This window comes from Equus caballus, chromosome 11 (genome assembly GCF_041296265.1).
Source record: "Equus caballus isolate H_3958 breed thoroughbred chromosome 11, TB-T2T, whole genome shotgun sequence".
Lineage (NCBI taxonomy): Eukaryota > Metazoa > Chordata > Mammalia > Perissodactyla > Equidae > Equus > Equus caballus.
The window spans coordinates 51,362,321-51,389,844 of record NC_091694.1 but is presented as its reverse complement, the minus strand read 5'-3'; the positions used below and the strand labels follow the sequence as shown (position 1 = coordinate 51,389,844).

Genomic DNA, 27,524 nt, shown 5'->3' with positions numbered 1-27,524 from the left:
CCTATATTTTCTGTCCTCCCTAACCTCTCCTCTCAGGCACATTCCTGCCTCAGGGCCTTTGCACTGGCTGTGCCTTCTGCCTGGAAACCTCCTTCTCAAGACATCTGCATGGACGATTCCTTCACCTCTTTGAAGTCATTGCTCAAAAATCACCTTCTCAATGAGGCCTCCACCACCACTCTTTCAAATTGCAACCGACAACCTCACACCACATTCCCAACCTCCCTTTTTTCCCATAGCAATCATTCCTTATAACATCCCATATAGTTTACAATTAAATTGACATATTATGCTTATACTTCATTATCTTTTCACATTAGAAAGTAAGCTTCCTGGAGGCAGGCTCTTCATCTGTTTTTTTCAGCAATGTGTCCTAAAGTGCTGGAACAGAGTCAGGCACATAATAAGAGATTAATATTTGATGAATTGAACCAAGCTGAATTGAAATCCTACACACGCGCACACATTTAGCATTATTATTAACGTTTGAAAAGATAACGCAAAAGTGCTGGTTTTAGGCTGCAGACGTGAATGGCACTTGGTACCACAGGAACCACCCCAGGTCTGAGTGGGATGTGGGCAAAAGAAGAGGAACTAGGTGGGTTGGGCCGCCCCCGGGCCTTTACCTGCCCTCCCTGGCCCATCTGACCTTCTTTCCTTTTCCCCTCTCTATCCCCGCCAGACAGACCCACCTGGAGGCTTCTCACCTGTCAGTCTGTTGGGGAGACACTTCCCTCCTCCCAAAGGCAGGACAGCATGTTTTGGGGAACTGAAGGTCCCGGAGCTACACTGAGAATTTTCTGACACTCCTGACAAAGCGGTTCCATTGGGCCCACTGCTCAAAGCAACCACAAAGATGAGAACCATGACTTTTCAGATCTACACAAATCACCCTCTGCTTATTTATGTCCCATCTCATTCCAAAAATAAACTGAGCTCTGAAAATCATATCACGTGATATATATCAGGTCATTTTTGCACAAACACATTTTATTTATTGTACAAATGTTTTTGCAAAGGTACTGATGGCTTTTAATGTAATGATTCATCCTCCCAGCACCCCCACAGAGCAAAAGGTTTCTATTTTTCTGTATTCCAAAGGTGCCATCACAGTTTCAAGTCCATATTCCGCCTTTTTCTCTTAGTGTTGCTTTATAACCGTATTTCATGTTGCTACATGGTCTTTGTAACTATACCTTTTCCTGGAATATAATATTGCATCAGCTGGATTTTGCCATCTTGATACCAGCAGTAAAAGTCTTCTAGGAAATTCTTCATCCCCTACCCGACTCCATATGGTTCCAGTGGGACAGCCAACCACAAGAGCCTCCTCCTGGCCACCTGACCAGGTTTGGTCAACCACGGTATCCCATTCCTCTGGCCACAGAGACTGGCCCGGGAATGAGAAGTCACCCAAATCAGAGCACCCTCCTTCAGAGCTGCTTCCCCCTTCCTCCAAGGCCACAGAGCAGGAATAAAGAATGGAGCAATCTGTGTCTTGGCCTCCCTTCCCCCACAGTGGAGGAAACTAGTCAATAGTGGGAGAAAATGAGCCCCATACCTGTGGGAAGCGGAGCCAAGAGATGGAGGGGGCCTGACAACATCATTTGAGCCCCTTGGACTGCCAGTTTCCTGAGCTACTGAACTCCCGATTGTGCATAAGCTAGTTTGAGCTGGGTGTCTGTCACTTACTGCTGAAAGAGTCTTGACCATTATGAGTCATTCCCTAGTGCAGGACATTTGGGGAGCTTCCAGCTTTTGCCATTATAATTAATGCTGCCATGAACATCTTTGTGCAAAATGAAACAAAACATTTTCAATGTGAAATATGATTCATGAAGTAACTCTACAAGCTTCGATGTGGTTGGCTTTGGTTTTGCTTGAAGATTCTTTTCTGGAAGGGTGGAGGGGTCCTCAGGTCTTTCTCTCTCATCTCTTTACCTCCACATCAAGCGGCCTTGACCCTCCTTTAGTCTTCCTTACGTCACTCACCTGGTTGTTAGGAAATGGTTCATGGAGAAGAGGCGCTTAGACTGTTCCTTGAAAATCAGGTTGAGTTTGGCCAGGCCAAGAGGCAAGACTTGGGTGACCATTTGGGGAGACCAGGGAAGCACAGCCACTGTGAAAAGGAAGGAGAACTGTGAAGGGGAAGATTAGCTGAAATGGAAAGAGGGGCGTGAGGCTGGAGGAACAACTAGAGGCCACACTGTGGGCAACCCGACGGGGCAGAAGAGCAGCAGTTGTTTTTTGTTTTTGTTTTTTTTGTGAGGAAGATTGTCACTGAGCTAACATCTGTGCCAATCTTTCTCTATTTTATGTGGGATGCCGCCAGAGTATGGCTTGACAAGCAGTACTGGGTCAGCACCTGGGATCCAAACCTGCAAACGCCGGGCCGCCAAAGTGGAGCACACGAACTTAACTGCTACGCCACTGGGCCAGCCCCAGAACAGCAATAGTTTTAACCAGTTCCACAGCTATTCCCTCCTCTTCTGGTACCAGCACCTAGTTTTCTTTTGGGGACCTGCCCCTCATCATTCTAGAGCCATATGGCCCATTCTGGGAAATGCATGGCCTGGAAGCAGCCAGTCAACGCATCCTCTCTTCCCTACCTACCAAGACTGGTTCACAGGTGAGCATGTGACACAAGCAGGGCCAAAGCATAATCCATGCAGGACTTCTGCTCAAATTACTAGAAAAGAAACTCTGTACTGTCTCTGGTAGATCATTTTCAAAGATGACGGCAAAAGTCCCTGCCATCCCAAATGCCCTGTTGCAATGTGACTTCGCCACTCTTCCCATTAAGAAGAAGAATTTCCCCTCCAATTCACCCTGGGCTGGCCTTGCTTTGCTCCAGAGAATGTGGAGGAAGTTATACTGCCTATTTGGAGCCTAGGCTTTAAGAGAACTGTCAGCTTCCGCTTTGTTCTCTTACAAGCCAGCCACCATGTACAGAAGTGTGGGTTAGACTGCAGAATGGTGAGAAGCCATGAGGAGAGAACAGCCACTTGGAGAACCAGGACGGCCCAGCCATCAGCCAGGACCAGGGTCTTAAAACATGTGAACAGGGCCATCTTGGATCCTCCAGCCCCAGTCAAGCACCCACCTGACACCACATGGAGCATCCCCACTGAGCCCTGCCCAATCCACAGACTTGTGAGCCATGAAATGGTTTGTGGGTTTTTTTTGAGGAAGATTAGCCCTGAGCTAACATCTGCTGCCAATCTTCCTCTTTTTGCTGAGGAAGACTGGCCCTGAGCTAACATCCATGCCCATCTTCCTCTACTTTATATGTGGGACGCCTACCACAGCATGGCTTGCCAAGTGGTGCCATCTCCGCAGCCGGGATCTGAACAGGTGAACCCTGGGCCTCTGAAGCAGAATGTGCGCACTTAACTGCTGCGCCACGGGGCCAGCCCTGCTGTGTAGATTTTATGACCCCTGCTTGTGCATGTACCTCCCAGCTATAAGACAATATCTTCGTTCTTTTGAGTCCTTAGGAATGTGATGGCCCCTGAACAGAGAGTCTATGCTGATAGCCATCATCAATGGAAACTGAAAGATCTGCTCTGCTGACTCTCAGTCTGTAACACCAGAGGGTCAACGTTCCTAACCCCTCCCCTATGGCCCACTGGCCTCTATAACTGCTTGAAGATTCTGTGCCCTCCTGAAGACGGTTCTTTTGGACATTAGTCAGCCATCTTCCCTCTTGCTAGCAAGCTGTAATAAAATGCCCTTTCTCTGCCACCATCTTGCCTCTTGATGATTGGCTTTTGTCTTGAGGTGAGCAGATTGTGCCCTTGGTGCGGTAACAAGGTGGCCTGAGAATAAAACCAACAGAGGGGAGAGGCAGAGAGACAGGTTTGAGTCCCTGATCCTGCTGCCCTGAAGTCATGTCTGCTTTTGCACTTTTATGTGAATCAATAAATTCCCTTTTTGTAAGCTAGCTTGAGTAGGGTTTCTGTCACTTACAACCAAAAAATCCCTTACAAGGGCCAGCCCCGTGGCCAACTGGTTAAGTTTGTGCGTGCCACTTTGGTGGCCCAGGGTTTGCCAGTTCGGATCATCAAGCCATGCTGTGGCGGTGTCCCACAAAGAAGAATAAGAATGACTTACAACTAGGAGGTACAACTATGTACTGTGGCTTTGGGGAGAAAAAAGAAAGAAAGAAGAAGATTGGCAACAGATATTAGCTCAGGGCCAATCTTTCTCACCAAAGAGGAAAAAAATCCCTCACAAGGGGAGAGGAGCTCAAAATGAAAGAAGTGATGAGTTCAACTGGTCTCTGCTAGGGCCAGGACCTTGAAGTCCAATAGAATCCTTCATGGACTACACAACACCTGGGCCCTCTTTTCTGTCTAGAAAGCCGTCATGGGTAAGTAGCCTGCCTGTGATGTGGAATAAATCAGAAAGGGGGCAGTGAAGGAAAGCTGGTCTGCTCTGTGAATCAATAGGTTCTGATCTGGGTGAGGCTAGATTCTGCCCAACTGCCACCAGGTGGAGTCTGAGTGCTTCAGGTACGGGGCCTGAGAGCCAAAATGCACCCATCGGCATCTGGGCCACCCCAAGCAGAGGTGCAGAGGCACAGCCCTGCGCTGCATCCTCTTGCCCTCTCTGTGGTTCTACCCCTCTTCTCAGACACCTAGGGCCCATCTTTGTGCTCCCCCTCCACTCCTCTCAAATATGTCTCAGGACATTCATACTCAGGAGAAAATGACAGCTTACAGTAATCAAGACAGCACGGGGCCTGGCCCTGTGGCATAGTGGGTAAGTTCAGTGCACTCTGCTTCGGTGGCCTGTGTTTGCAGGCCGGATTCCAGGCGCAGACCTACACCACTTGTCAGTCATTCTGTGGCGATGAATCACATACAAAATAGAGGAGTGTCTAATAGAGGAGACGTTAGCTCATTGCTAATCTTCCTCAAGCAACAAAAAGGAAGATTGGGACAGATGTTAGTTCAGGGTGAACCTTCCTTAGCCAAAAAATAAAAAAGACAGCTTGGTATTGGTGAAAGAATAAACACAGATCAATGGAAGAGAATACAGAGCACAGAAATAGACCTACACAAATATAGTCAACTGATTTTTGACAAAGGAGCAAAGGCAATTCAAGGGAGAAAGGATAGTCTTTTCAACAAAAGTTGCTGGAACAATTGGACATCCATATGTAAAAAAAAAATGAATCTAGACACAGACCTTACATCATTCATATTCAAAAAAGATCATAGGCCTAAATGTAAAACATAAAACTATAAAATTTATAGAAGAAAATATAGGAGATAATCCAGGTGACCTTGATTTTGGCAAAAAGTTTTTAGAAACAATACCAAAAGCACAATTCATGAAAGAAAAAAAAACCTGATATTAAACTTTATTATAATTAAAAACTTCTGCTCTGTAAAAGACACTGATAAGAGCATGAAAAGACAAGTCATAGGGGCCAGCCCGGTGGCACAGTGGTGAAGTGCACACGTTCAGCTTTGGCGGCCTGGGGTTTGCCGGTTCGGATCCCGGGTGCAGACACGGCACCACTTGGCAAGCCATGCTGTGGTAGGCGTCCCACATATAAAGCAGAGGAAAATGGGCACGGCTGTTAGCTCAGGGCCAGTCTTCCTCAGAAAAAAAGAGGAGGATTGGCAGCAGTTAGTTCAGGGTTAATCTTCCTCAAAAAAAAAAAAGATAAATCATAGACTGGGAGTAAATATTTGCAAAACATGTATCTGATAATGGACTGTTATCCAAAGTAGACAAATAATTCAAACTCAACAATAAGAAAGCAAACAACTCAGTTAAAAAATGGGGAAAAGATCTGAATAGACACTCCACTAAAGAAGATATACAAGGGTATAAATTTCTAGCTATAAGATGATTAAGTTCTGGGGATCTAATGTACAGAATAGCAACTATAATTAACAATATTGTATTATATACTTGAAAGTTGTTAAGAGAGTAGATCTTAAAAGTTATCACCACACACACACAAAAGGTAATTATGTGAGGGGATGGAGGTGTTAACTATTGCGGTAATCATTTCACAATATGTACATGTGTCAAATCATTGAGTTGCACAGCTTAAACTCACATATGTTATATGTCAATAACATCTCAATAAAGCTGAAAGGGAAAATATATAGATGGCAAAAGCATATGAAAATATATTTAATATCATTTGTCATTAGGGAATTGTAAATTAAAACAACAGGAGAGAGGCCAGCCCAGTGGCATAGTGGTTAAGTTCAAGCGCTCTACTTCGGCGGCCCGGAGTTCTCAGGTTCGAATCCCAGCCACAGACCTACACACCGCTCATCAAGCCATGCTGTGGCGTGTTCCACATACAAAATAGAGGGAGATTGGCACAGCTGTTAGCTCAGGGCCAGTCTTCCTCACGAAAAACAAACAAACAGGAGATAGCACCACACACCTATTAGAATGGCAAAAATTTAAAAAACTGACACTCCCAAATGCTGATAAGGGTGTGGAACAGTGACTCTCATCCACCGCTGGTGGGAATGCTAAATGGTACAGCCACTTTGGAGGACAGTTTAGCAGTTTCTTTCAAAGCTACACATGGTCTTCCCATTCAATCCAGCAATCCTAGTCCTAGGTATTAACTGATTTGAAAACTAATGTGTGCATAAAAACCTGCACAAAAATATTTACAGCAGTTTTCTTCATCATTGCCAAAAACTGGAAGCAACCGAGATGGCCTTCAATACATGAATGGATAAACAAACTGTGGTGCATCCATAAAATGGTACACTATTCAGTGATGAAAAGAAATGAGCTATCTGGGCCCAGCCTGGTGGCGAAGCAGTTAAGTTCACATGTTTCACGGTTCGCGGTTTGGATCCCGGACACAGACCTGTGCACCACTCATCAAGCCATGCTGTGGCAGGCGTCCCACATATAAAGTAGAGGAAGATGGGCACAGATGTTTGCTCAAGGCTAATCTTCCTCATAAAAAAAAAAAAGAATGAGCTATCAAGTCACAAAAAGACATGGATGAACCTTAAATGCCTATTGCTAAGTCAAAGAAGCCAGTCTGATAAGGCTGCATACCTTATGATCCCAATATATGATATTCACTATATGATATTCTGGAAAAGGTAAAAATATCTAGCAGGAAGATCAGCAGTTGCCAGGGAGGGTTGAATAGGTGAAATACAGGGGATGTTTTTAGGGTGGTGAGACTATTCTGTATAAAACTATAATGTATTTGTCAAAACTCTTAGAACTTTAGAGCACAAAGAGTAAACTTTAATGTAAGCAAGTTTTAAAAAACCATTTGGGAGGTAAGGGTATCCCAAGAAGGAATGGAGAATGCAACTAAATCTAACTGCATTACAAATGTATGAAATAACTTGACTAAAGGAGGGGGTGGGGGGCAAGGAAGGTGCTGACCTACGAAGCTTTGGAAATGAGTGGAGTCTCTAAGACCAAAGCCAAAAGGAACTGCACAGAAGCACTGTACTCTAGTCGATAAGGTGGTTTCCTGTGGGGTTACGGGTTAGCAATTCTGATACTCCTACACACGTATACTGGAATTGAACAATTATGCAAATGACTGGCAGACAGTAGGAGCCAGGTTTCTCACTGTTGGAGAGAGAGTTTAAGATAAGCAAAGAGAGGGGGCTAGAATGATCCACATACTAATGGATTAGCATTGGAGACATCACTATGAATTCATGTTTAATTAAGATAGAAAAAGATGGTTATATATAGAAATATCTATAGATATGTGTACATAAATGGGCTCGTATACATACATATATTTACTTGCTCTCCCAGCTGAGAGGGTCTAGAAGCAATGATACTCCAGTGGCAACAAGGCATGCCTAGTGCCCAGATTTTGGTTTCTAATACCATTCTTTTTTCTTTTTCTTTTTTGAGGAAGACTAGCCTTGAGCTTACTGCGGCCAATCCTCCTCTTTTTGCTGAGGAAGACTGGTCCTGAGCTAACATCCATGCGCATCTTCCTCTGCTTTACATGTGGGACGCCTACCACAACATGGCTTAACCAAGCGGTGCCATGTCCGCACCCGGGATCCTAACCGGCGAACCCCGGGCCGCCGAAGCGGGACATGCGCACGTAACCGCTGCGCCACCGGACCGGCCCCTCTAATACCATTCTTCAAGAAAAGGAACTAGGGTTCCTTGGAGAAATGGCTGATTCTGGGACTAGGGCAGGAAGTATACAAAATGAGCCTGAGCATCTTGTATTGCCAGAAAGTAAGGCAATACTTTAAAATTGTTTTCAATTAAAAAAAAAAAATTGCGGGCCGCCCAGTGGTGCAGCGGTTAAGTTCGTACATCCTGCTTTGGCGGCCATGGGTTCGCTGGTTGGGGTCCCGGGTGCGGACATGGCACCGCTTGGCACGCCATGCTGTGGCAGGCGTCCCACATATAAAGTAGAGGAAGATGGGCACGGATGTTAGCTCAGGGCCAGTCTTCCTCAGCAAAAAGAGGAGGATTGGCGGCAGATGTTAGCTCAGGGCTAATCTTCCTCAAAAAAACAAAACAAAAAAATTGATGGGAATATGTCAAAGAAACACATGAACCAAGTAAAAGAGCTCCCAAGGGCCAAAGCTAGAACAATTTGAACAACAAAGTAAAGTATATTGGATTATAATCCAAAGTATAAAATAAATATCCATGAGTCCATACTGATAAAAATAAATGGTTGAATAAATAAATGGGGGAGACAAATCTCCCAGGCAGAAACCTAAATAATTTCTGTAGCTCTTCTCCATCAAGGAGGTGGAGCCTAACTACTCCTTAAAATGTAGGCTGTGCATAGTGATTTCCTTCCAAAGAGTACAGCATGGAAAGGAGGAAAACAGAGTAACTTTACAATGGAGAAAACTGACAAACACTACCTCAGCCAGGAGATCAAGGCCAACACAAACAGTGAGAAGTCATTTTGATAGTATGTATCCAGCAGCACCCTTGAAATGACATGATGAATGGCAGCTATCTCTGTGGTCTTCCTCCCCAAAACCCACAACCTCAGTCCAATCATGAGAAAAAAAATTCCAATAGAGGAACATTCTACAAAATATCTAACTGGTACTCCTCAAAACTGTCAAGGTCATCAAAAACAAGGAAAGTCTGAGAAACTGTCCCAGCTAAGAGGAGCCTAAGGAGATATGATAATGAAATGTGGTAATGCGGGATCCTGGAACAGAAAAAGAGCTTTAAGCAAAAATGAAGAAAGTCTGAATAAAGTATGGACTTTAGTTAATAATAATGTATCGATATTAGCTCATTAATGGTAACACTATATCATATTAATATAAAATGTTAATGGAAACAGGATGTGGAGTACATGAGAACTCTCATAATATCTTTACAATTTTTCTGTAAATCTAAAACTGTTCTAAAAATTAAGCTTATTATTATTTTTGTGTGTGTGAGGAAGATTGGCCCTGACCTCACATCTGTTGCCAATCTTCCTCTTTTTGCATCAGGATCTGAAACTGCGAATCCGAGGCCGCTGAAGCTGATGGGGCAAATTTAAGCCACTATGCCACCAGGCCAGCCCCAAAACTAAGTTTATTTTTAAAAAACATTTTAAAAGTTGTTTATCTCTAGAGCATCTGAATATTAAAGATAAAAGCCAGTGGTTCTAAAACTTTAGCACACATCAGAATAACCTAGAGTTTGTTAAAACAGATTGTGGGCCCCACCTCCTGAGTTTCCGGTGCAGGAGGTCTAGGGTAGGGCCAGAGAATTTGCATTTCTAGTAAATCCCTAGGGGTTGCTGCTTTTGTTCCACGGACCACACTTTGAGAACCGCTGGTGTAAACTCAAAGATTTGAACAATGATGAACTCTCATCTCATCCAGTAGGTGGAGGCATTTGGGGAACATTCTTTGGAAATTTTCCCAGGGGGACCCTTTCAGAGCCCCTTCTGAGAAGCCCCATTATCTGCTCTAGTTTATCCACCCCCCCCACCCCCACCCCGCCCCAGCCTCATCCTAAGGTTCAATGGCTTAGCAGTACACTGGTTAAATAGAAATGACTCAGACCCAGCCCCTGGGGCATCCAAGAACTCCTAGCATGGTGAAGGAGTCAGAGAGTAAAGATGGCTAACAGAAATGAGGAACATGGGCAATTTGCTTGAGGTGCAAAGCAGAATGGAAGTGGCTGAATGTGGAATATTTGAAAAAGCTTCCAGGGTCAGAAGAGATGAAGCTCAAGGTGAAGAACGATTTGGAAATCACCAAAAGAAGGGGACAAGGACATTCCCGGCCATGGGAACAAGATACACAAGAGCATAGGGGTCTGACAGCTCTCGAGTTTTCTGGAAACCTGATAATTGAGCACCTAGTCCAACACTCTCACTCGCGTATGCGCGATAATTACCATTCCCTTTCTTCTTTTAAAGATTGGCACCTGAGCTAACATCTGTTGCCAATCTTCCTTTTTTTCTTCTTTCCAAAGCCCCCCAGTATATAGCTGTATATTCTAGGTGTAGGTCCGTCTGGCTCTGCTACGTGGGATGCCGCCTACGCAAGCTCTGACGAGCTGTGCTAGGTCTGTGCCCAGGATCGGAACCCGCAGAACTGGTGGAACTGGCGAAACCCTGGGCCGCCAAAGTTAACCACAAATTTAACCATAAGGCCACGGAGCAGGCCCCTACCATCCCCATTTTACAGAGGAGCCTCTGAGACGTTAAGTAACTTGCCCAAGGCCGTCCAGCTGGTAAGCAGGAAGACCCATCTGGAGCTCAAAAAGCACCGAATCTAAGTCTGGTGGCTGCCTCACACACAGGTGAGCCCTCTGCCTCCTCCCGCCCCAGATGACATCCTCTATCTTCCTGCCTTCTTTCTCTAAGCCTTCTGCCTCAAGCCCTTCCCAGCTGGCTTCCCCAGTCTCTTTTCTCAGAAGTTCTTCCGTAATTAACCATTACCAGACTCATGAGCAAGGGAAGGAATCCAGAATCGCAGAATCTCTCCCCAACTTGCTGGCCCTGTGTAACCTAAGCCCAGGGATCAAAATCCCTGCCTTGGCTTGTCGGACCTTCTCCTCTGGGTTGCCGTGGGGATGAAAAGAGCTTAGGGATGTGACTACGCTCCCTCGCCATCCTTCAGGCCCCCCTCCCTCCACGCCCGCAGCCAGCCATACCCCGGCACTAGAACCTGCAAAAGCTTTGCTCAGCCTCAAGAGCTCGCTCCCATCCAGCAGGTGTGTCCCATTTGCCCCCTCGCGGGCGGAGCCGCAGCTTCTGAGCTCTCCCGGGCCTGAACTGAGCAGGGCGTGGGTCTACAGTTTGGCAACCCCACCCAGCAATGACCCAGGATAGAGGGCAAAGGAGGGGAGCCCTCCACCCCGAAGAGGAGAAGTCCCAAGCACCCCAGCGGGGGAACTGCTGCCTCCGCGCTCCGCCTCTGCGCCCGTCCAGTAACCCAGGTTCTAACCTCTCCTCCCCGCCAGTGATAAACCCTCCGCTCCCCGGGCACCCCTCCCAGAGCTCCGAGCGCAAGGCACCGGCCCGGACGCCGGGAGGCGGAGAGTTAATTCCAACCGCCTCTCAGCGGATTCCGAAGACCTGGTCGTCGAGAGCACCTCCCATTGGCCGCGGAGCCGGCTTAGCGCTGATTGGCCGAGGCTCTCGGCTACGGCTCTCCAAGGTTCCCCATTGGCCGCCGCGCTCCAGTGACTAGAGCGTGGAGGCCCGGCCTCCGCGGCTGCCCGGGCGAAGCTGCGGCGAGCTGCGACAGCAGCCTGAAGACGCGTGTCCCTGGAGGGAGTCCCGACTTCCTTCCCAAATCCAGATCTCGTTGCTGTCCCGGGGACGCCACTGGATCTTCGCCTGGATCCTTTTCTCCTTAACCTGATTGTTTTCTTTTTCCTTCCTCCCGGTCTCGCGTCTCCCGGCGTTTCCCTCCCCTACTCCCGCCAACCCGTAGCCCGCCATCCTCAGCATCCCACCTGCCGTCCTCCTGGCTTCTACCTCTCCTAGACCTCAAATCCCTTGACCAACAGGGTCCTGTCATAACCTTCTCGCCAGACTCTCCTAAACTTCTCTTTCTTTTCTCTTTGCTAGCTTGTGTCTTCCAAATTCCAGCTAACCCTTGACCCCTTTAAGTTTGACCCTTACACTCTTGTCTCCAGACCTCTAAATTCCTACCTCCTGCAGTTGGACTGCTGAAACTGAGGTCTTCTCCTGATTTCTTACCTCATTTCTGAAGCTCATTTTGACTTTCTTACTCCTGGGCCAGTTCCTGCTACTGCTACCCCACCATGGACTTCTTGATGAGCGGCCTGGCAGCCTGCGGGGCCTGCTTGTTCACCAACCCCCTGGAGGTGGTGAAGACCAGGATGCAGTTGCAGGGAGAACTGCAGGCCCCCGGCAGCTACCAGCGGCACTACCGAAACGTCTTCCATGCCTTCATCACCATCGGCAAGGTGGACGGCCTGGCTGCCCTGCAGAAGGGCCTGGCCCCTGCCCTCTTATACCAGTTCCTGATGAATGGCATCCGGCTGGGCACCTACGGGCTGATTGAGGCTGGGGGCTACCTGCGCACGGCTGAAGGTGGCCTCAGCCCTGCCCGCAGCGCAGCAGCTGGGGCCCTGGCTGGGGTCATGGGAGCCTACTTGGGGAGCCCCATCTACATGGTGAGAAGAAGGGTCTTGCCTGGGGCCTTCAGGGCAGACCCTTGGTGTAGGGTGGGGGCCTGGGCCTTCACAACCTGACGCTGAGGTTGGAAGTGGATTCGTGTAGAGAAGGATGAGGAATTTGAGTAATATATATCAGCAAGTGTAGGGATCGGGGGAAGGTCCTGGTCATCACAGAATTACAGTCTTACAGCCTGCCCCTTTGAGTTACCTGATACAGGTGAAGGGTCGGTAGCCTGAGGCCCAGAGAGGGTAAATCTCACGGTTGCTTATTCCTAGGACTAGGCCCTGCATAGTGTTCCTCCTGGAAAGACACTGGGAGGCAGTGAGTTCTATGGAAGGAGAGGCAGTCTGGTCTCACTCCCAGGGTATGAGATTCAAGGACAGTGGCCTCTCCAAAGTCAACTGGACCCGTGCCTCCACGAGGCTTGGGAGCCAGAGAGCAAGTCTTGCAGATGACCCTCACAACTTGCCCCAGAGTCTGATGGGGAGCCTGGTTGTGGTGGCAGATGGAGATCTGGTCTGGGAGTGGAAGCTGGCATGAGAGGCTGGACACCCAGGTCTTGCCTAACATGAACAGTCTTAGGAAATGTTGCCGTTCTCCAACTTCCCCATCCCCCACCCCTACCCCCAGGGGAAGGAGGATGTGGTGGGGGGGGCGGGTGTCTTGCAGTGCTAGGAGATCCATCCCCTGGGACTGGAGCCAAGGGACACAGAGTCTCATGACCAATTTGTTAAGTGGGAACAACAATAATTATCAGATTAAAAGGGTATTTGGAACACCTCAGAGGAAGTGAGAGGGGGGTCAGGCATTTGGGTCTCAAGCGGGAGGATGGCCACTGGGCCATAGGCTATGATACTCTCTCATTTCCAGGTGAAGACTCACCTACAGGCACAGGCAGCCTCAGAAATCGCCGTAGGACACCAGTATAAGCATCAGGTGAGGGTTTTCCAGCTCCGCTGTAGTCCCTGCCCATTCTCTCCCATTTACCTCCAGCTTTTTTTCTTTCTTTTCTTTTTTTTTTTTTTTTGAGGAAGATTAGCCCTGAGCTAACATCTGCTGCCAATCCTCTTTTTGCTGAGGAAGACTGGCCCTGAGCTAACATCCATGTCCATCTTCCTCTACTCTATATGTGGGACGCCTACCACAGCATGGCGTTCCAAGCGGTGCTATGTCTGCACCCAGGATCTGAACCGGTGAACCCCAGGCCACCGAAGCAGAATGTGCACACTTAGCTGCTGTGCCTCCAGGCCGGCCCCTACCTCCAGCTTTCTGCCCACACCCAACAGCTCCAACCTAGCTACAGCTCTGCCCAGCCCACCAATTAAGTCCCACTCTGTCGCTGGAGTCCACAGGGATCCTCTTTCCCACATGTTCCCCAGTTCCTCTAGTCTTCTGCACCTGTTTCTCCTGCCCCATTCTCCTGACCTCCTAATGTCCTCGCTTCCATACTCACTGCCCCTATTCTGGGTTCGCGAGGGAGGGAACAACAGGGTGGTAGACAAGTGAGGGGCCACATTCTGGCTCTAAGCCCACATGGAACCAGTTGTCTAGACATCAGGTACCAGTTAAGGACCCATCCTTGGCAGTGTTATGAGGTGGCAGCTCTGATGCTGAGGTGACTGAACCTTGGCCCTATCTATGGTCTTCCCCCTACCAGGGCATGTTTCAAGCACTGACCGAGATCGGCCAGAAACATGGTCTGGTGGGGTTGTGGCGTGGGGCCCTGGGAAGTGTGCCCCGAGTTACCGTCGGTTCCTCCACCCAGCTGTGCACCTTCTCATCCACCAAGGACCTCATGACCAAGTGGGAGGTACTGCCCAGGAAAGGGGTGGGGTCACCCTGGGAAGATGGGCAGGGGGAGGGCAAGCTGAGGTGAGCCCTAGAGGGGACAGTGCCAACATTCAATGTGAGGGAGCCACAAGAGGGCTTGGGGTCACTGACTCTTTATACCCTTCCCATTGAAGGTGTCCTTGAGTCCTCAGGGCATCCTGCCCTTCCTCCTTTACAATGTTATCACACTGGGTTATAACTGATGGAGTAGTAGCTCCCAGAGTTACCAGCTATCTCTCCTGTATCCCCAGCACAGGACCTGTCCTTTCCTAGGGGTTGAATGATTGGCTGATTGACAAAGCTCTTCCTCCCTCCCCTCTTAGATATTTCCTCCCCAGAGCTGGAAGGTGGCTCTGGCGGCCGCCATGGTGAGTGGCATTGCAGTGGTCCTGGCCATGACACCCTTTGATGTGGCCAGCACAAGGCTCTACAACCAGCCCACAGACGCTCAGGGCAAGGTAAGGGAGTACTCTGGGGTGCCGGCAGGCAGGGAAAGCCGAGGCGGGCCGCAGACTGTGAGTGCAGGAGGGACGGACTAAAAGGCAGCCTGCAGAGGTGAGACCGCTGATGGGCTCTAACAAACCTGTGTTCTCCCTTTCTCTCCAACCTGCTCTCAGGGCCTCATGTACCGGGGGATTCTGGACGCGCTGCTGCAGACGGCTCGGACAGAGGGCATTTTTGGCATGTACAAGGGTATAGGTGCCTCCTATTTCCGTCTTGGCCCCCACACCATCCTCTCCCTCTTCTTCTGGGACCAGCTGCGCACCCTTTACTACACATACACCAAATAACAGTCATCCTTCCACATTCCACCAAATTGGCACTCCTGGGACACTTCTGCCTTCATTACTATGTCCTGGTGACTTGTGACCAGAAGACCTTTCATCCATCCGAGGGGACAGCCAAACCCACTCCCCATCTGTCTTCTCAGGGTGAATCACTCAAGGGATAGTTTCCCTCCCTTCCTTGGGTGTTGCTTTAAACCTTCCCTACCTAGCCCTCTGTACACTTCACACCCCTCTCTCAGGGCTGAACCAGTCACTCCAAAGTGTATTTCTTCTCTTTCCCCACTGCCAGCCTTGGGCCCCTTCTGAACCCATGCACAACTTTGAACTCTCTCCTCTGAGACCAAAGGGAATTGGGGTGATCCAGGTGTCATGTTAGATTCAAAGGCACAAAGATTATATTGGTTATAAAGCAAGTTTATTTCTGCAGAGAGGAGGTGTCTTATGTTTATGCACAGGGAAAGAATTAGGAGAATATATCCAACTCCTTGCAGAATGGGGTCCCCAGGTCTTCAGCAGCATCATGCAACATTTCAGCATCGTTACTGGGGACCAAAGATGTTGGGATCGTGAAGGGTCAGACTGGTCACCAGCTGTTCAAAGTCACCCAGGCTCCAGGGCGGAGGTGACAGATTTTCAGGGCCAAGAGATGACCTATTATCAGGGCTTGGGGGTGCGGGAACAGACGGAAAGAGAACGTCATCAAGGCCTTGGATTTAGAGGTTCCCACTTCCTGTTCCCTGGAGGACCTAGGTATCTGTGACCCCAAACCTCTGGCCCAGTCCTGCTTCCTTGGAGGACCCCACCAGCCCGTCTTTCTGCAGTGCCCTTCCCAGCCAATTCTCCTGGGGACCCAAGTCATGAGCCATGCGCCCTTTCTGTCCTTACGGGGGCTGATTGAAGGTGAGCAGGAGATCGGTTTGGTACTGGGGCAGCCGCAGCAAGGCCTGGTGCAGTGTCACGACCTCTGCTACCTAAAGAGATCAGAATCAGGATGCTTACCTGGTCCCCTAGGGCCATCCCCTTCACCCTTCCAGGACACCTCACACTCACTCGGCCCTCACCTGCTGGTGTTCTTTAGCTACCTGCTGCTTGCCAGAGAGGACCCAGGCTTCTTGACAGCAGCCCCTCAGGGCCAGATTCTCCAAAAGGAGAGGCTGCACAGCCTCCACTTGCACAGCCCTAGCCTCCTGCACCCCGCCAACGTCCTCAAAGTGGTACCTGGAATGAGGAGAGCAGGGTCAGGGAGGGGCATCTCTCACCGCCCCTCACAAGCATCTCTAAATCCTAGACTTCTCTCACTTCCGGCGATAAGGCGTTGCCCTTGGAGTTCTCACTGCAGGGATTAACCCTTCTGTCACAGGCCCCGCCCCCTTCGGCTCCGGCCCTCCCATTGGCCAGCCGCGGGCCCGCCTTCCTCACCGCGCAGCCGCTTCGCCGCGCACTTGGGCCTGCAGCTCCAGGAGTTCCACGATCAGGCTCTGGTCCGTAAGGCGATGGCAGAAAACTTCTTGATTGTCCGGGACCGGTCGGAGGTCGCTGGAGAGAGGCGAAGCAGTCCCTGGTTGGCCCTGCCTTCTTCCCGCAACCCACCCGGTCGGCCTCCTCCTGCGCCCGGGCCTTCTCACCTTACGTCAATGGCCCCGGGAGGGAGAGTGGCAGAGAAGGCGCCCCCGAACAGTGGATAGTCTCGTGTGGGCTCCATGGATCTGAGGCTGGGGTATGGGCATTAGAGAGATTTAAAAGAAACCGACATGGGGCCACGTGGCGTCACCTCACTGCGTTTCGCAGCGGCCACTGCCGCCTGCGGTTTTTCCTATCTCCTTGACCCTTTAAGATTTGGCCCCGCCCTGTGACCGCGCTGGCCAATCGGCGCCCGCACCTTAGGGGCGGCACCCAGCGATGCTGCTCCGGGCCAGCAAGCTCTTAGAAGGGCGCCGGGGCGGGACCGCGGGCTTGGCTAGGAGGTAAAACCTCAGGTTGGGATTTGTGACGACCGCGTGGTCGCTAGCCCGCGTCCGCCAGGCTCTTCCTTTTAAAGGGGTCGCACTTTCTAAGAATGTCGCCTGAGACCTTCTTCAGGGGCAGTTGCTTGTCTAAGGGACCGACATCTGGGTGGGGTCTCCTGAGTCAAGGGAGAATAGTTTCAGGGTCACCCAGCTCTGTCCCCAGGGCTTCTTGATCGCGAATGAGCTGCCAATCAGACCGCTAATTCTCTGATCGGATGCTGGGGAATTAGGGGAACAATGGGGCCAGGTGTGGGGCCAGGTTAGGATTCAGGCCTCACGCCTTCGTGAAATCGAGACCCAACCTGGGGATTATACATCTAATCCCCCTCAAATCTTCGCCTTGGGAGCGCGGCCAGGGGGTGGGGAGGGGGGCCTTTCCCACACACAACACACACCTGGAAGAAAGCACAGGTTAAACCCTCTGTTGTTTTCTTTTATAGTTTTTTAGAGTGTTTTTAAGGTTGCGACTGAAGTATATCCTCTCATCTAATTTCTCCATTTATCTTTGATCCTCAGCACCTGGCAGAATGTTTAGAGCATAATAGACCCATTATGTATCGTTGAGTGATTGAATAGACTCAATAGTGTGAATTCTGGAACACAGGGAACCAGTCATGCCCTCAGGGATTCTAGATGTCGTCTACTTCCCAGCCAAGAACTGAGCTGAGGAGGATCCTCATCCTGAGGCCATCCCGCCCATGGGATCCCAAGTGCTGACCATACCTGTGGACCCTAATAATTTCATGACACTGAGTCCAAGGAGAACATATTGTTTTGGTCTCTTACCTTGGCAGGCCCTGGAGATATAAAAGCTATTCGGATACAGCCCCTGCTTCGCTGAGAGTATACAAGGAACAGTGGGGTACACTTTGAGTCTTAAAGGTTGACTCAGAGAATTCACGAGGGCATCCTAGGGATATTCTAGCCAGGGAAATATCAGGAGCAAAGACTTGGAGATGAGAGAGCATGTTTTGGGGAATTCAAGTATATCAATTTGGCAAGGGTGCAGAGGGGAATGGGTGGCAGGGAGCTATGAACAATGAGACTGGAGAAGTATCCATGTGCAGGGTCTTTATAGAGCATGCTGAGGAGCTTGGACTCCTCACTTCCCTCTGAGCCTCATTTCCTCATCTCTAGAACGTTGTTACAATTACAGGTGTGGATGTAGTTGAATCTGAATCTGTTTCTGGCCAGAGAGTGGACTAAGTTTGATCCATGAGGAATTCTAGAGAGGAGGGGAGTGTTACGGGTCCCAGTGGGAGAGGAGCCTGGACGTGGGGAACCAAGGGAACTCATGCTGGCTCTCTCACATAGGGAGGGATAGACCTCTCTGGCTCTCCCTCTCCATTTCTGCTGACCTATGATCTGTCCCCCGTCCCCGCCAGGGGGAATACTGGCTCTGTCTGCTTTGTGAGCAGTCAAGCAGATAGGGAACCCTTGGAAAGGGACCTGCAAGGACATAGAAGTTAACAGAAGCCTGATACTGGGCACAAGGGGTAGGAACTTATTCATGGGCCAGTAGGAGGTCAGACTGGATTAGGAGACTGAGGAGCACCCCCGCTCCTCCCCCGCATTGTGAAACTTGCTCATTTTGGGTCTCTAGCATGTCAGGAGTCAAGCTCTGCTATGAGCCTTGAGCAGCTGGGGACTCCTGGCCCTCCACAGTTCTGGAGCTCTTGGGGCACGGTTTAGGTGGGCTCTTCCAGCTGGTAGGAAGCAGGCCTCCAATGAAGTAATAAAGGTGCAGGGCTAAACCTCTGGGAGAATGGGGTGGAAGGCTACCCTCACTTGGCAAATTCCCATTCTTGACTCCATTTCCCTCTCTCTTGCCCTTCACCTCTTTGTGTCTGTCACTTCTCACCTTCCCAACAGCTGACTCGCCATGTGTTCAAATTCAAACTCCCTGAGAGACAGGATCTAATTGGGTCTCTTAGTTGCCTTTCAATCTGAAAGTATCTACTTGGCAAGCTCTCCTGCCTGGCCACTTCCCAGGCCACCAGCCAGACACGAATGAGATCCCTTGTCCAGCTGCCTGTGGTGAAGATGATGGGTATCATCTCAATAGGCCGAGATGACCTGCAGCCACTTTTCTCAAGAGGGTGTGAGGGTATGTCCAGCTCTCAGCTCACTGGTTGAAGTAGGGTTGCTACTGATTGGTTCTGTACCCCTGGAACGTTCCCTTATCTGATGCCCTGCATGGAGAGGATATAGTTTTTTGCTTTGGGGATAGGTGTCCCAGAGCCCCTACCTCCAACTTTTGAGGGCATCAAGAGGTGGAAGTGATAGACTCGGAGCAGAGAGAGAACTCAACGTCCAAAGTCAAGCATCCCTTTGGGAAGAGTTACGACAACATAGATTTCTATTAAGCAGAGGTTTTTAACCTTTTTTTCTGCCATGCATCCCCTTGGCAGTTTGGTGAAGCCCATGGACTCCTACTCAGAATACTATTTTCAAATTCATAAAATAAAATATATAGGAATACAAAGGAAATGAAAATATTTAAATACAATTATCAAAATTTAACACCCAGATTTTTGATGTAGTCAAAATGTGCTTCTTTGTTATCACATTAACAAGATTTAGCAGTGGGTCTAAGGAGTATAATGTCAAACTAGCGATGTACATAAACCATAGTTTAAGAGATCTACAACAACTCTAACATGAATGAGAATATCCGTGATTGCTATTGTGACAAAGTCACAGATACTGCTAATGCTACTGTGGGTGGTTATCTATAATCACAATTAAAGGAAATGTTAAATTTCAGTTAAGAGGTGGTTAAAAATAATCATAATTTTTTTCCATCGAGGTCGATTGACCAGAGCTTAGGACACCCAGCTATGAAGTGTTCTGTGCCCTAGCCATGCACTAGGCTCTGGGAGAAGATCCAAAAATGGGTGAAACACAGTGCTGCTTTTGGAGCCTCAGGCCTGAGCAAGGAGAGCTAGGGTGTTCGGTTCACATCCTGTAATGTGATAGACACTAGTACTGCTGCTGCTACTGCTGGTGCAAATGAGCACAAGGCACTTCCAGTCCTGTTGCTCTGCTCCAGATTCAAACTCCAGGGAGAATAGAGTTGGACCTAGAGTGTGCTTCCATTCCGCCATCCACTGCCCTGCCTCCTGACCCTCTTCTGGTTTCCAGCCCACCCCTCACAGTTCCACCTCTCACTTGATCTCTACCCAGGCCTGTGTAGCTACCCTATAAAGGATTTCCAGAGTTGCCTCCCCCAGGGTGCCAGACTTCCGCCTGGTCCAGGTGACACAGCAATCTGAATGGCGACACAAGAGTGGTAGGACAATTAGCCACCTAGGGCATTGGGTTATGTTATGTTCTGTTATGGGAGTAAGCCATAACAGAAAGACCAACCATATGATTAGAGGATTGGAGCTTTGAGCCACTTGATATGTACCCAATAAAGCCCCATAAAAATTCTGGGCACTGAGGCTCAGGGAAGTTTGTTGCTTGCTGTACACACTGAGGTGCCAGGAGGGTGATGCACCCTGACTCCCGGGGGAAAGAGCATGGAAGCTCTGCTTCTAGGACCCTTCCAGACTTTGCCTATTATATCCTTACAATGGAGCAATAATTCTAAGTATAGCACTACCGTGAGTTCTGTGAGTTGTTCTAGTGAATTATTGAACCTATGGGGATTGCAGGAACCCCTGGATATGTAGCCAGTTGGCCAGAAATGGCAGGTGGCCTGGGGACCCATGAGATTTGTGGCTGGCATCTGAAATGAGGGCAGCCTCATGGAAAACTGAGTCCTTGACTTGTGGGATCGGATGCTAACTCTGGGTGGTCAGCACCAGAATTGTATTGTGGTACATCCAGTTGGTGTTAGACCAGTTAGGGATGAAACAGAATAAGAAGTCATTGAAGGGGCTGGCCCTGTGGCCTAAAGGTTGAGTTTGGTGTGCTCTGCTTTGGCAGCCTGGGTTCGATTCCTGGGCAAGGACCTACACCACTCCTCAGCAGCCATGTTGAGGCAGTAACCCATGTACAAAATAGAGGATGTTAGCTTGGGGTGAATCTTCCTCAGCAAAAAAAAAAAAAAAAAGAACTCGTAATATCCCAAGTATGGGGTGATGAGAGTCTGTGCTAAGCTAGTAGAGGTAGGAGAGGAAGAGATGAAGCCAGATAAGCAGTAAGTGAGGGAAGCAATAATGTGGGTGATCCACAAAGTGTAGAGGAAGGATGAAGAGCAGATTCAAAGATGGAGGCCTGGCCAAGAAGAGTGGAGACAGTGATGACAGAAATAGGGAGATGAAGGGTTTGGTTGTAGGTGGGGCAAAGAGGAGAGGGTCTCTGTCCTTGCCCTGTCCCCCGCTTCCCACTCCCAACAGAGGAGTCCAGTGTCTCCGCTTCCGTGATTCATCCATTTCCAGTGTGGGTCCTCAACAGCCAGTGGAGCAGGGGTGACTGCACCGGATGTCAGTGCTCGGTAACATTTCTTTTTTTTTTCTTTCCTGTCTGCTTTTTTCTCCCCAAATCCCCCCAGTACATAGTTGTATATTTTAGCTGTGGGTCCTTCTAGTAGTGGCATGTGGGATGCCACCTCAACATGGCCTAGTGAGGGGTGCCATGTCCGTGCCCAGGATCCGAACCCTGGACCGCCGAAGCGCAGTGCGCAGACTTCACCACACGGCCACGGGGAAGGCCCCAACATATCTTCATAAGGACTTTGTGTCTGGAGCTAGAAAACAGCACATGTCCCCCACATGAGTTATCTATTCTCCTGAACTTCCCTCGGGACAAGTTACATATTCTCCTGACTAGGTTCTGGCAACTCTTAATTTTGACTTCTCAACAGACACAAGCCCTCCCGCGTCTCACAGTAGTTTCTCAGCATGCATTCCAGAAGTGGGAAGAGGAGGCAATTTGGATGCTGTCAAATGGGAGAGGTGGTATGTGATAGCAGACATCCCCTTGACTGCCTGTCCTGAGTTGGAGGGCGGGCAGGGAGTGTCCCATCACAGCTCTTCAGAATCCAGTGCATCCTCATGGGGAGGGGAGGCACATCACATCCTTGAGGGTGAGCAGCAGTCTCCTCAGGCTGCACCCAGGTCAGGACCGCTGTGTCTTTAACCCAGGGGGATGCCCTGTTTCTTCCCTTGGAACCTCCTAGAAGATGGTGTTACCGAACCTGAAGTGAGCTCGCTCACCCGTTGCACAGCAAGCCAATCTCTGACACCGGGTGTGGTGGAAGAAAGTAGGAATTTTATTTTTTGCACAGCGCTGAGCAAAGAGAGAGGGCAGCTAACGCTCAAATCCCAAACTCCCCAAAAGCTAAAAGGAAGGGCTTTTATTTGGGGCTTTAGGTAGGGGAGGGGGAGCATATGGCCTTGCTGGTCGGAGCTTTCCCACCAGCCTGTATCTCTTTGTGGGGAGGAGATAGTCCAGGTGCTTGTCCTTGACGGTGTCTGTCTCCATGGAGCATAGTGGATTCTGGAGCCAGGAAGCCAGAGAGTAAGCAGGGAATGAGTGTTTTGGTTTTAACCCCATATATGCTGGGTTTAATGTGGGGAAACTGATATCAGGGTCGGTATCAATGGCATTGGGAGTCCACTAGGCCCCAGGCTCCAAAATGTCACAGAATTTAGCTCTTTTCATCTGCTTTATTTAGCTAAGGCCATTTCCTTGTAACCTTCCACAGGTGAGGTGTTTGGGAGTGAAGAGAGCTGTCCGGAATATGTTGGGAAAGGATCTAGGAGAGAGGAGTTAGCCTCGAGGTGAAGACAGGATCAGGAGTGCTAGGTAGGACTCAGTGACGAAGGAGGAGAAGAGGTGGCTCCCTAATCCCTTCTGTTGCCCTGGATACCTTCCCGGGGTCATCCCAGGATGGTCCAGTGACTCAGGCTGTTACTGAAACTAAAGTGGTTTCCCTCCTGTCGAGTTAAATCAGACTCTCCACCAGAAGTAGTTGTCTCACAAAGTAAGGTATGTTTGCAGCAATAGGAGACATCTCCAGAGTCATGGCGTCCCCAAACAAGAGAAGCAGCGACCTTTTATTTTGGATGGAGAATGAGGGGGCTGGCCCGGTGGTGCAGTGGTTAAGTTCACACGTTCTGCTTCTCTGTGGCCCAGGGTTCGCCGGTTCGGATCCCAGGTGTGGACATGGCACCGCTTGGCAAGAGCCATGCTGTGGCAGGCGTCCCACATATAAAGTAGAGGAAGATGGGCATAGATGTTAGCTCAGGGCCAGCCTTCCTCAGGAAAAAGAGGAAGATTGGCAGTAGTTAGTTCAGGGCTAATCTTCCTCAAAAAAAAAAAAAGTCCTCTTCCTTTCCAAATGGCTCTCTGAGCATGAATTACAGGGAAAGCATACTTAGAGTCTGTGTCTATTGTTATTTCCCCACCACCCCCCCCCCCCACGCCCCCAATTGCAAAGCTCAGGTTAACGTAATTATTTCTGCTTTTTGGACCAAGCTGCCTGGTTTCAGCCCCTTGGCTTCTATGATCGCATGCAGGGACACTACTGCATAACCTGCTCTTCCTTGTCCGTTGCTCATGAAGCTGCTCCCATCTGCAAACCATGCTTCCTCTGCCTTAGGCAATGGTTTGCTCTGGAGATCTCTACGGCTAGAGTAAACCTGGTCAGTCACTTCTGGGCAAGCTGGCTAATAGGCCCATTGGAATCAGGGAGCAGGGTAGTTGGGTTAGGGTATGACAGGGTTTTAAAGAAATCTGAGGGGAATGTAGCAACATAGTTTGATACTGTAGTATTCATTCTGGTATAGCCATAGATGTCCTTTAGTCTCTAGTAGGCTAGAGACTTGATGGCGGAGTCCATACCCTCATAAGTGGGCCCACAGTGAACTTTTCTGCTTTCTAGATTAAGAGGCAGATGGCAGCTACAGCTCTCAAACCTGGGGCCCATTGTTTCACTGGGGTGTCTAGCTGCTTTGAGAAATAGGCTACCATTCCTTTTAGGGGTCCCAACATTTAGGTTAGCACTCCTATAGCTAATCCCTGTCTTTCATGAACATATAGATCAAATATTTTGCTCAGGTCTGGTAATGCCAGTACAGGCACTTCCGTTAGCAAATTTTTAAGCTTATTGAAAGCTTGGTCATGTAGCTTATCTCATTCAAAGGGGCCCATTTCTGGCCCCTGCAGTTTATCAGAGAGGCTTAGCACTTAATCCAAAGTTAGGTATCCAAATACAGCAAGACCCAGCCGTCCCCAAGAATCCTCGTAGCTACCTAAGAGTTTTTGATGAAGCAAATTGACATCTTACCGTTTTCCTCTCTAGGGAAGGCTGCATTGCTCCCTTGAAATAATGAAACCCAAATACTTTACAGTCTCTTTAGATATTTGTGCCTTCCCTTTAGACACTTTATATCCCTTACTGGCTAAGAAGTTTTTAACTCGTTTCTGCCGCTATCTACCTGGGGATTGAATCAGATTCCACAGGTTAAGGATTCAGTCCTACAGGATTACACGTCGCCACTCATTTTAGATGTCAACTGCAAGTCCAGGTTGTCACCTGTATTTCTGACCAACCAGCCACACTCCAGAGGTTCCTACAACCCGCTTCTTGGGTTGGATTAATTTAATAGAGTGGCTCATAGAACTCAGGAAAACATTTTATCTAACAGCCAGATGGGTGTTCCCCTGTTCTAAAATCCTACTGATTATAGGAAAGCCTGTTGATTCCTCTTCATGGGTTCTGGCTTCAAGGGATATTGTGGTACCCAGGGCCAGTGATCTATCTGCTTCAATTTTACCTTTCCTGGCCTGACACCGGCTGCTCGCCCCACCTGTCCTTGTGCCCATAATTCTGCATTAGCTCAGCTTCAAACATTGGGGGGATCTCTTCCTTCTCAGGTGCTGGTGTGTCCTATAATAGGGCCATGAGCTCACCTCTCTGACTTTTGGGGACTTGGATCTCTATTTTATCTTGTTCCCGGCTTATTGAGGCCCCTAACTTAGATACTATGTGCCTCCCCAGAAGGGGAACAGGGCATTCTGGTACATACAGAAAAGAATGCTTCATTGTTTTTTATCTTATTTCACAGCTCAAGGGCTCCAGAAATCTTTTGGTCTCTCCTTTTCCTGATACTCCTTTTGTGTCACACTTTACTTTAGAAAGATTTCCCTTTGTGGGCATTCAACATGGAGAATGTGGCTCCAGTGTTGAGCAAGAATTCAACATGCTCTCCTCCGATTTCCAAGGTCACTCAGGGCTCCTAGAGCCAAACGGGGAGCCCCACAGCCTCGTCACATCTCATCTGGTGTCCAGGGAAGTTGCCACGGCTCAGTCTTGTTCAATCCCTTCCTACTCTGGGGATGGTTCAGACAACCGTGCCGCCAATGCCCTGCCTGCATGCAGTATGCACACTGATTAGCCCCCAAATTTGTTGGTGGCTTTCTGGTCCCTCAGTAGGGGCCAGGGTCACTTACCCATGGTGTCTTCCTTCTCTTCCTCAGGTTACCTTGAGCAGACTGGATGGCCACAGCTAACAGGGCAGCTTTCCTTTTCATCTTCTTCCTGTTACTGCCCAAGAGGGGGTTGTCTGCTTACTGCAAGACATGCCAACAGTCAGGAGGCAAGGTGGGAGTGATGAGGATTTTTAGGCTGGTTAATTTTAAAACTACAGATGAGAGGCAGGCTCCGAGGACTGGAATTTTGCTTGCCCTTTTGAGAGACATTTGCGTTTGTGAAGGAAGGGGGGATGACCTTGTAGGGACCTGAAATTGGCCACCCCAGGATGTGTCTCTTTGGCATCGGGACTGTTTGGGGCTGATGGCTTTTGATAAACTGGGACAGGGAAGGAGGCTCTGGGGAATGGAACTTGCCCTTGTTGGGACACATTTACATTTGTAAGGTAAATCTCTGTCTGTAAAAGGTGCCTCCCTCTCTGTACCAGGAAGAAGAGAGATGACCTTATCCCTAGAAACTCTTAATGGGGAAGGCAAGTACTTAAGTTGGTTGCTGTCTGGCAATCTCATGTAACTGATTTAGGGTGGTGGCTTCTGACCTTTACTTAATTCGATTTGATTCTTGTCTAAAAGTCATGGGATCACCCAACGACCAGACCCCACCTGCACTGATACCATTTTAACTTTTTTTCATGTTCTTTCCTTTGTCTTCGTAAAGAGATGACTCACATACCTTATGCCTTAAATTTAGCCCTAACCCTCAACTCAGGGCAGCAGCAGGAGCTCTGACTGCCCATGGTTCCTCTCCCCACGCACCGGCTCTGCCTGCCCGTGGGTCCTGTCCCCATGCCAGCGGGGGCAGCAGCAGCGGCCCTGCCTGCCCATGGGCCCTGTCCCCATGCCAGCGGGGGCAGCGGAAGCAGCGGCAGCAGAAGCTCTGACTGCCCATGGGTCCTGTCCCCATTGCTATTCTATTCTCTAAATAAAAGAGCACTACTGCCAGATCTTGAGAGTCCAAGAAATCTTTCTTTCGACTCCTCGGCTCACCGACCCCGCATCAGTAGGAGAGAAAGGGTTTCTTTATTACAGCTTGCTAGCAAGGCGGAGGATAGCCAACTCATGTCCGTCAGAACCATCTCCCAGAACAAAACCTACAGGCCAGTTATATACAGGGCTGGTCTCCAGGTCTGGGAGGTGGCTGGTCTCTGGCAGGGGCCTCCATCTGATCTCCAGGTGGGGCAGACACATGGTCTTAGTTTCTGATAGTCCTTTGTTTTACTGGATGTGCATCAGAGAATGGAGTAACGCCCCACACCCTGATCTTTCAGTTGTCATTGATGATGGCTATCAGCATAGGCTCTCTGCCCAGAGGGTGGCGGTGGGAGGGAGTCGCCACATTCCTAAGGAACTCAAAAGAACAAAGTTATTGGGCTGGCCCCGTGGCCGAGTGGTTAAGTTTGCGCGCTCCGCTGCAGGCGGCCCAGTGTTTCGTCGGTTCGAATCCTGGGCGCGGACATGGCACTGCTCGTCAGACCACGCTGAGGCAGCGTCCCACATGCCACAACTAGAGGAACCCACAACGAAGAATACACAACTATGTACCGGGGGGCTTTGGGGAGAAAAAGGAAAAAATCAAATCAAAAAAAAAAAAAAAGAACAAAGTTATCATCTTAAAGCAGCTGGGAGGGGCATAAAATATACAGAGCATGTCTGGGCTAGTTAATCACAGGTCATTTAAAGTTACAATATGGTTTCTTTTCTACAATATGGCCTCCCTTATGTCAACCTTGTGTTGAACCAGTATCATTCCTTTTCATCCTCAGCTTCATCTCGATTATTGAACACCCTAAATGCAGCCTCTACTAGTTGTGCACGATTAGTATCAGGACCTAT

The 27,524-nt window shown here is 49.2% G+C and overlaps 2 protein-coding genes and 1 long non-coding RNA gene across 9 annotated transcripts; 1 reads left to right on the top strand and 2 right to left on the bottom strand.

The window, feature by feature from the left end:
- Window positions 1-279: 279 nt before the first annotated feature.
- LOC138916187 (uncharacterized) lies at window positions 280-11,402 on the bottom strand. Its single transcript, XR_011423074.1, has 4 exons — window positions 11,139-11,402; window positions 1,993-2,119; window positions 708-835; window positions 280-381 (listed from the first exon to the last, which is right to left on the bottom strand). It is a non-coding gene; the product is annotated as an uncharacterized lncRNA (long non-coding RNA).
- SLC25A35 (solute carrier family 25 member 35) lies at window positions 10,053-26,633 on the top strand. 7 transcript variants are annotated; one of them, XM_070226525.1, is made up of 7 exons: window positions 10,053-10,770; window positions 12,222-12,618; window positions 13,493-13,558; window positions 14,280-14,432; window positions 14,776-14,910; window positions 15,070-15,145; window positions 25,680-26,633. In XM_070226525.1, exons 2-7 carry the CDS (start codon window positions 12,244-12,246, stop codon window positions 25,811-25,813), a joined length of 939 nt encoding a protein of 312 aa, XP_070082626.1. In that variant the 5' UTR covers window positions 10,053-10,770; window positions 12,222-12,243; the 3' UTR covers window positions 25,814-26,633. The 7 variants fall into 7 exon arrangements, with proteins under 7 accessions (XP_070082626.1, XP_014584155.1, XP_070082628.1 ...); XM_014728669.3 differs by lacking the exon at window positions 25,680-26,633 and having other exon boundaries at window positions 15,070-15,668; XM_001504819.5 differs by lacking the exon at window positions 25,680-26,633 and having other exon boundaries at window positions 10,538-10,770; window positions 11,434-12,618; window positions 15,070-15,668.
- RANGRF (RAN guanine nucleotide release factor) lies at window positions 15,639-19,700 on the bottom strand. Its single transcript, XM_001504818.5, has 5 exons — window positions 16,866-19,700; window positions 16,660-16,776; window positions 16,302-16,458; window positions 16,126-16,211; window positions 15,639-15,903 (listed from the first exon to the last, which is right to left on the bottom strand). Exons 1-5 carry the CDS (start codon window positions 16,940-16,942, stop codon window positions 15,780-15,782), a joined length of 561 nt encoding a protein of 186 aa, XP_001504868.2. The 5' UTR covers window positions 16,943-19,700; the 3' UTR covers window positions 15,639-15,779.
- Window positions 26,634-27,524: the final 891 nt, after the last annotated feature.

Coding starts and splice junctions, on each gene's coding strand:
- RANGRF (XM_001504818.5), bottom strand. CDS start 16,942: ATGGAGCCCACACGAGACTATCCACTGTTCGGGGGCGCCTTCTCTGCC. Junction 16,777..16,865: donor CCCGGGGCCATTGACGTAAG/GTGAGAAGGCCC, acceptor GCCTCTCTCCAG/CGACCTCCGACCGGTCCCGG. Junction 16,459..16,659: donor CGCGGCGAAGCGGCTGCGCG/GTGAGGAAGGCG, acceptor TCCTCATTCCAG/GTACCACTTTGAGGACGTTG.
- SLC25A35 (XM_070226525.1), top strand. CDS start 12,244: ATGGACTTCTTGATGAGCGGCCTGGCAGCCTGCGGGGCCTGCTTGTTC. Junction 13,559..14,279: donor GACACCAGTATAAGCATCAG/GTGAGGGTTTTC, acceptor TCCCCCTACCAG/GGCATGTTTCAAGCACTGAC. Junction 15,146..25,679: donor CATTTTTGGCATGTACAAGG/GTATAGGTGCCT, acceptor TCTCTTCCTCAG/GTTACCTTGAGCAGACTGGA.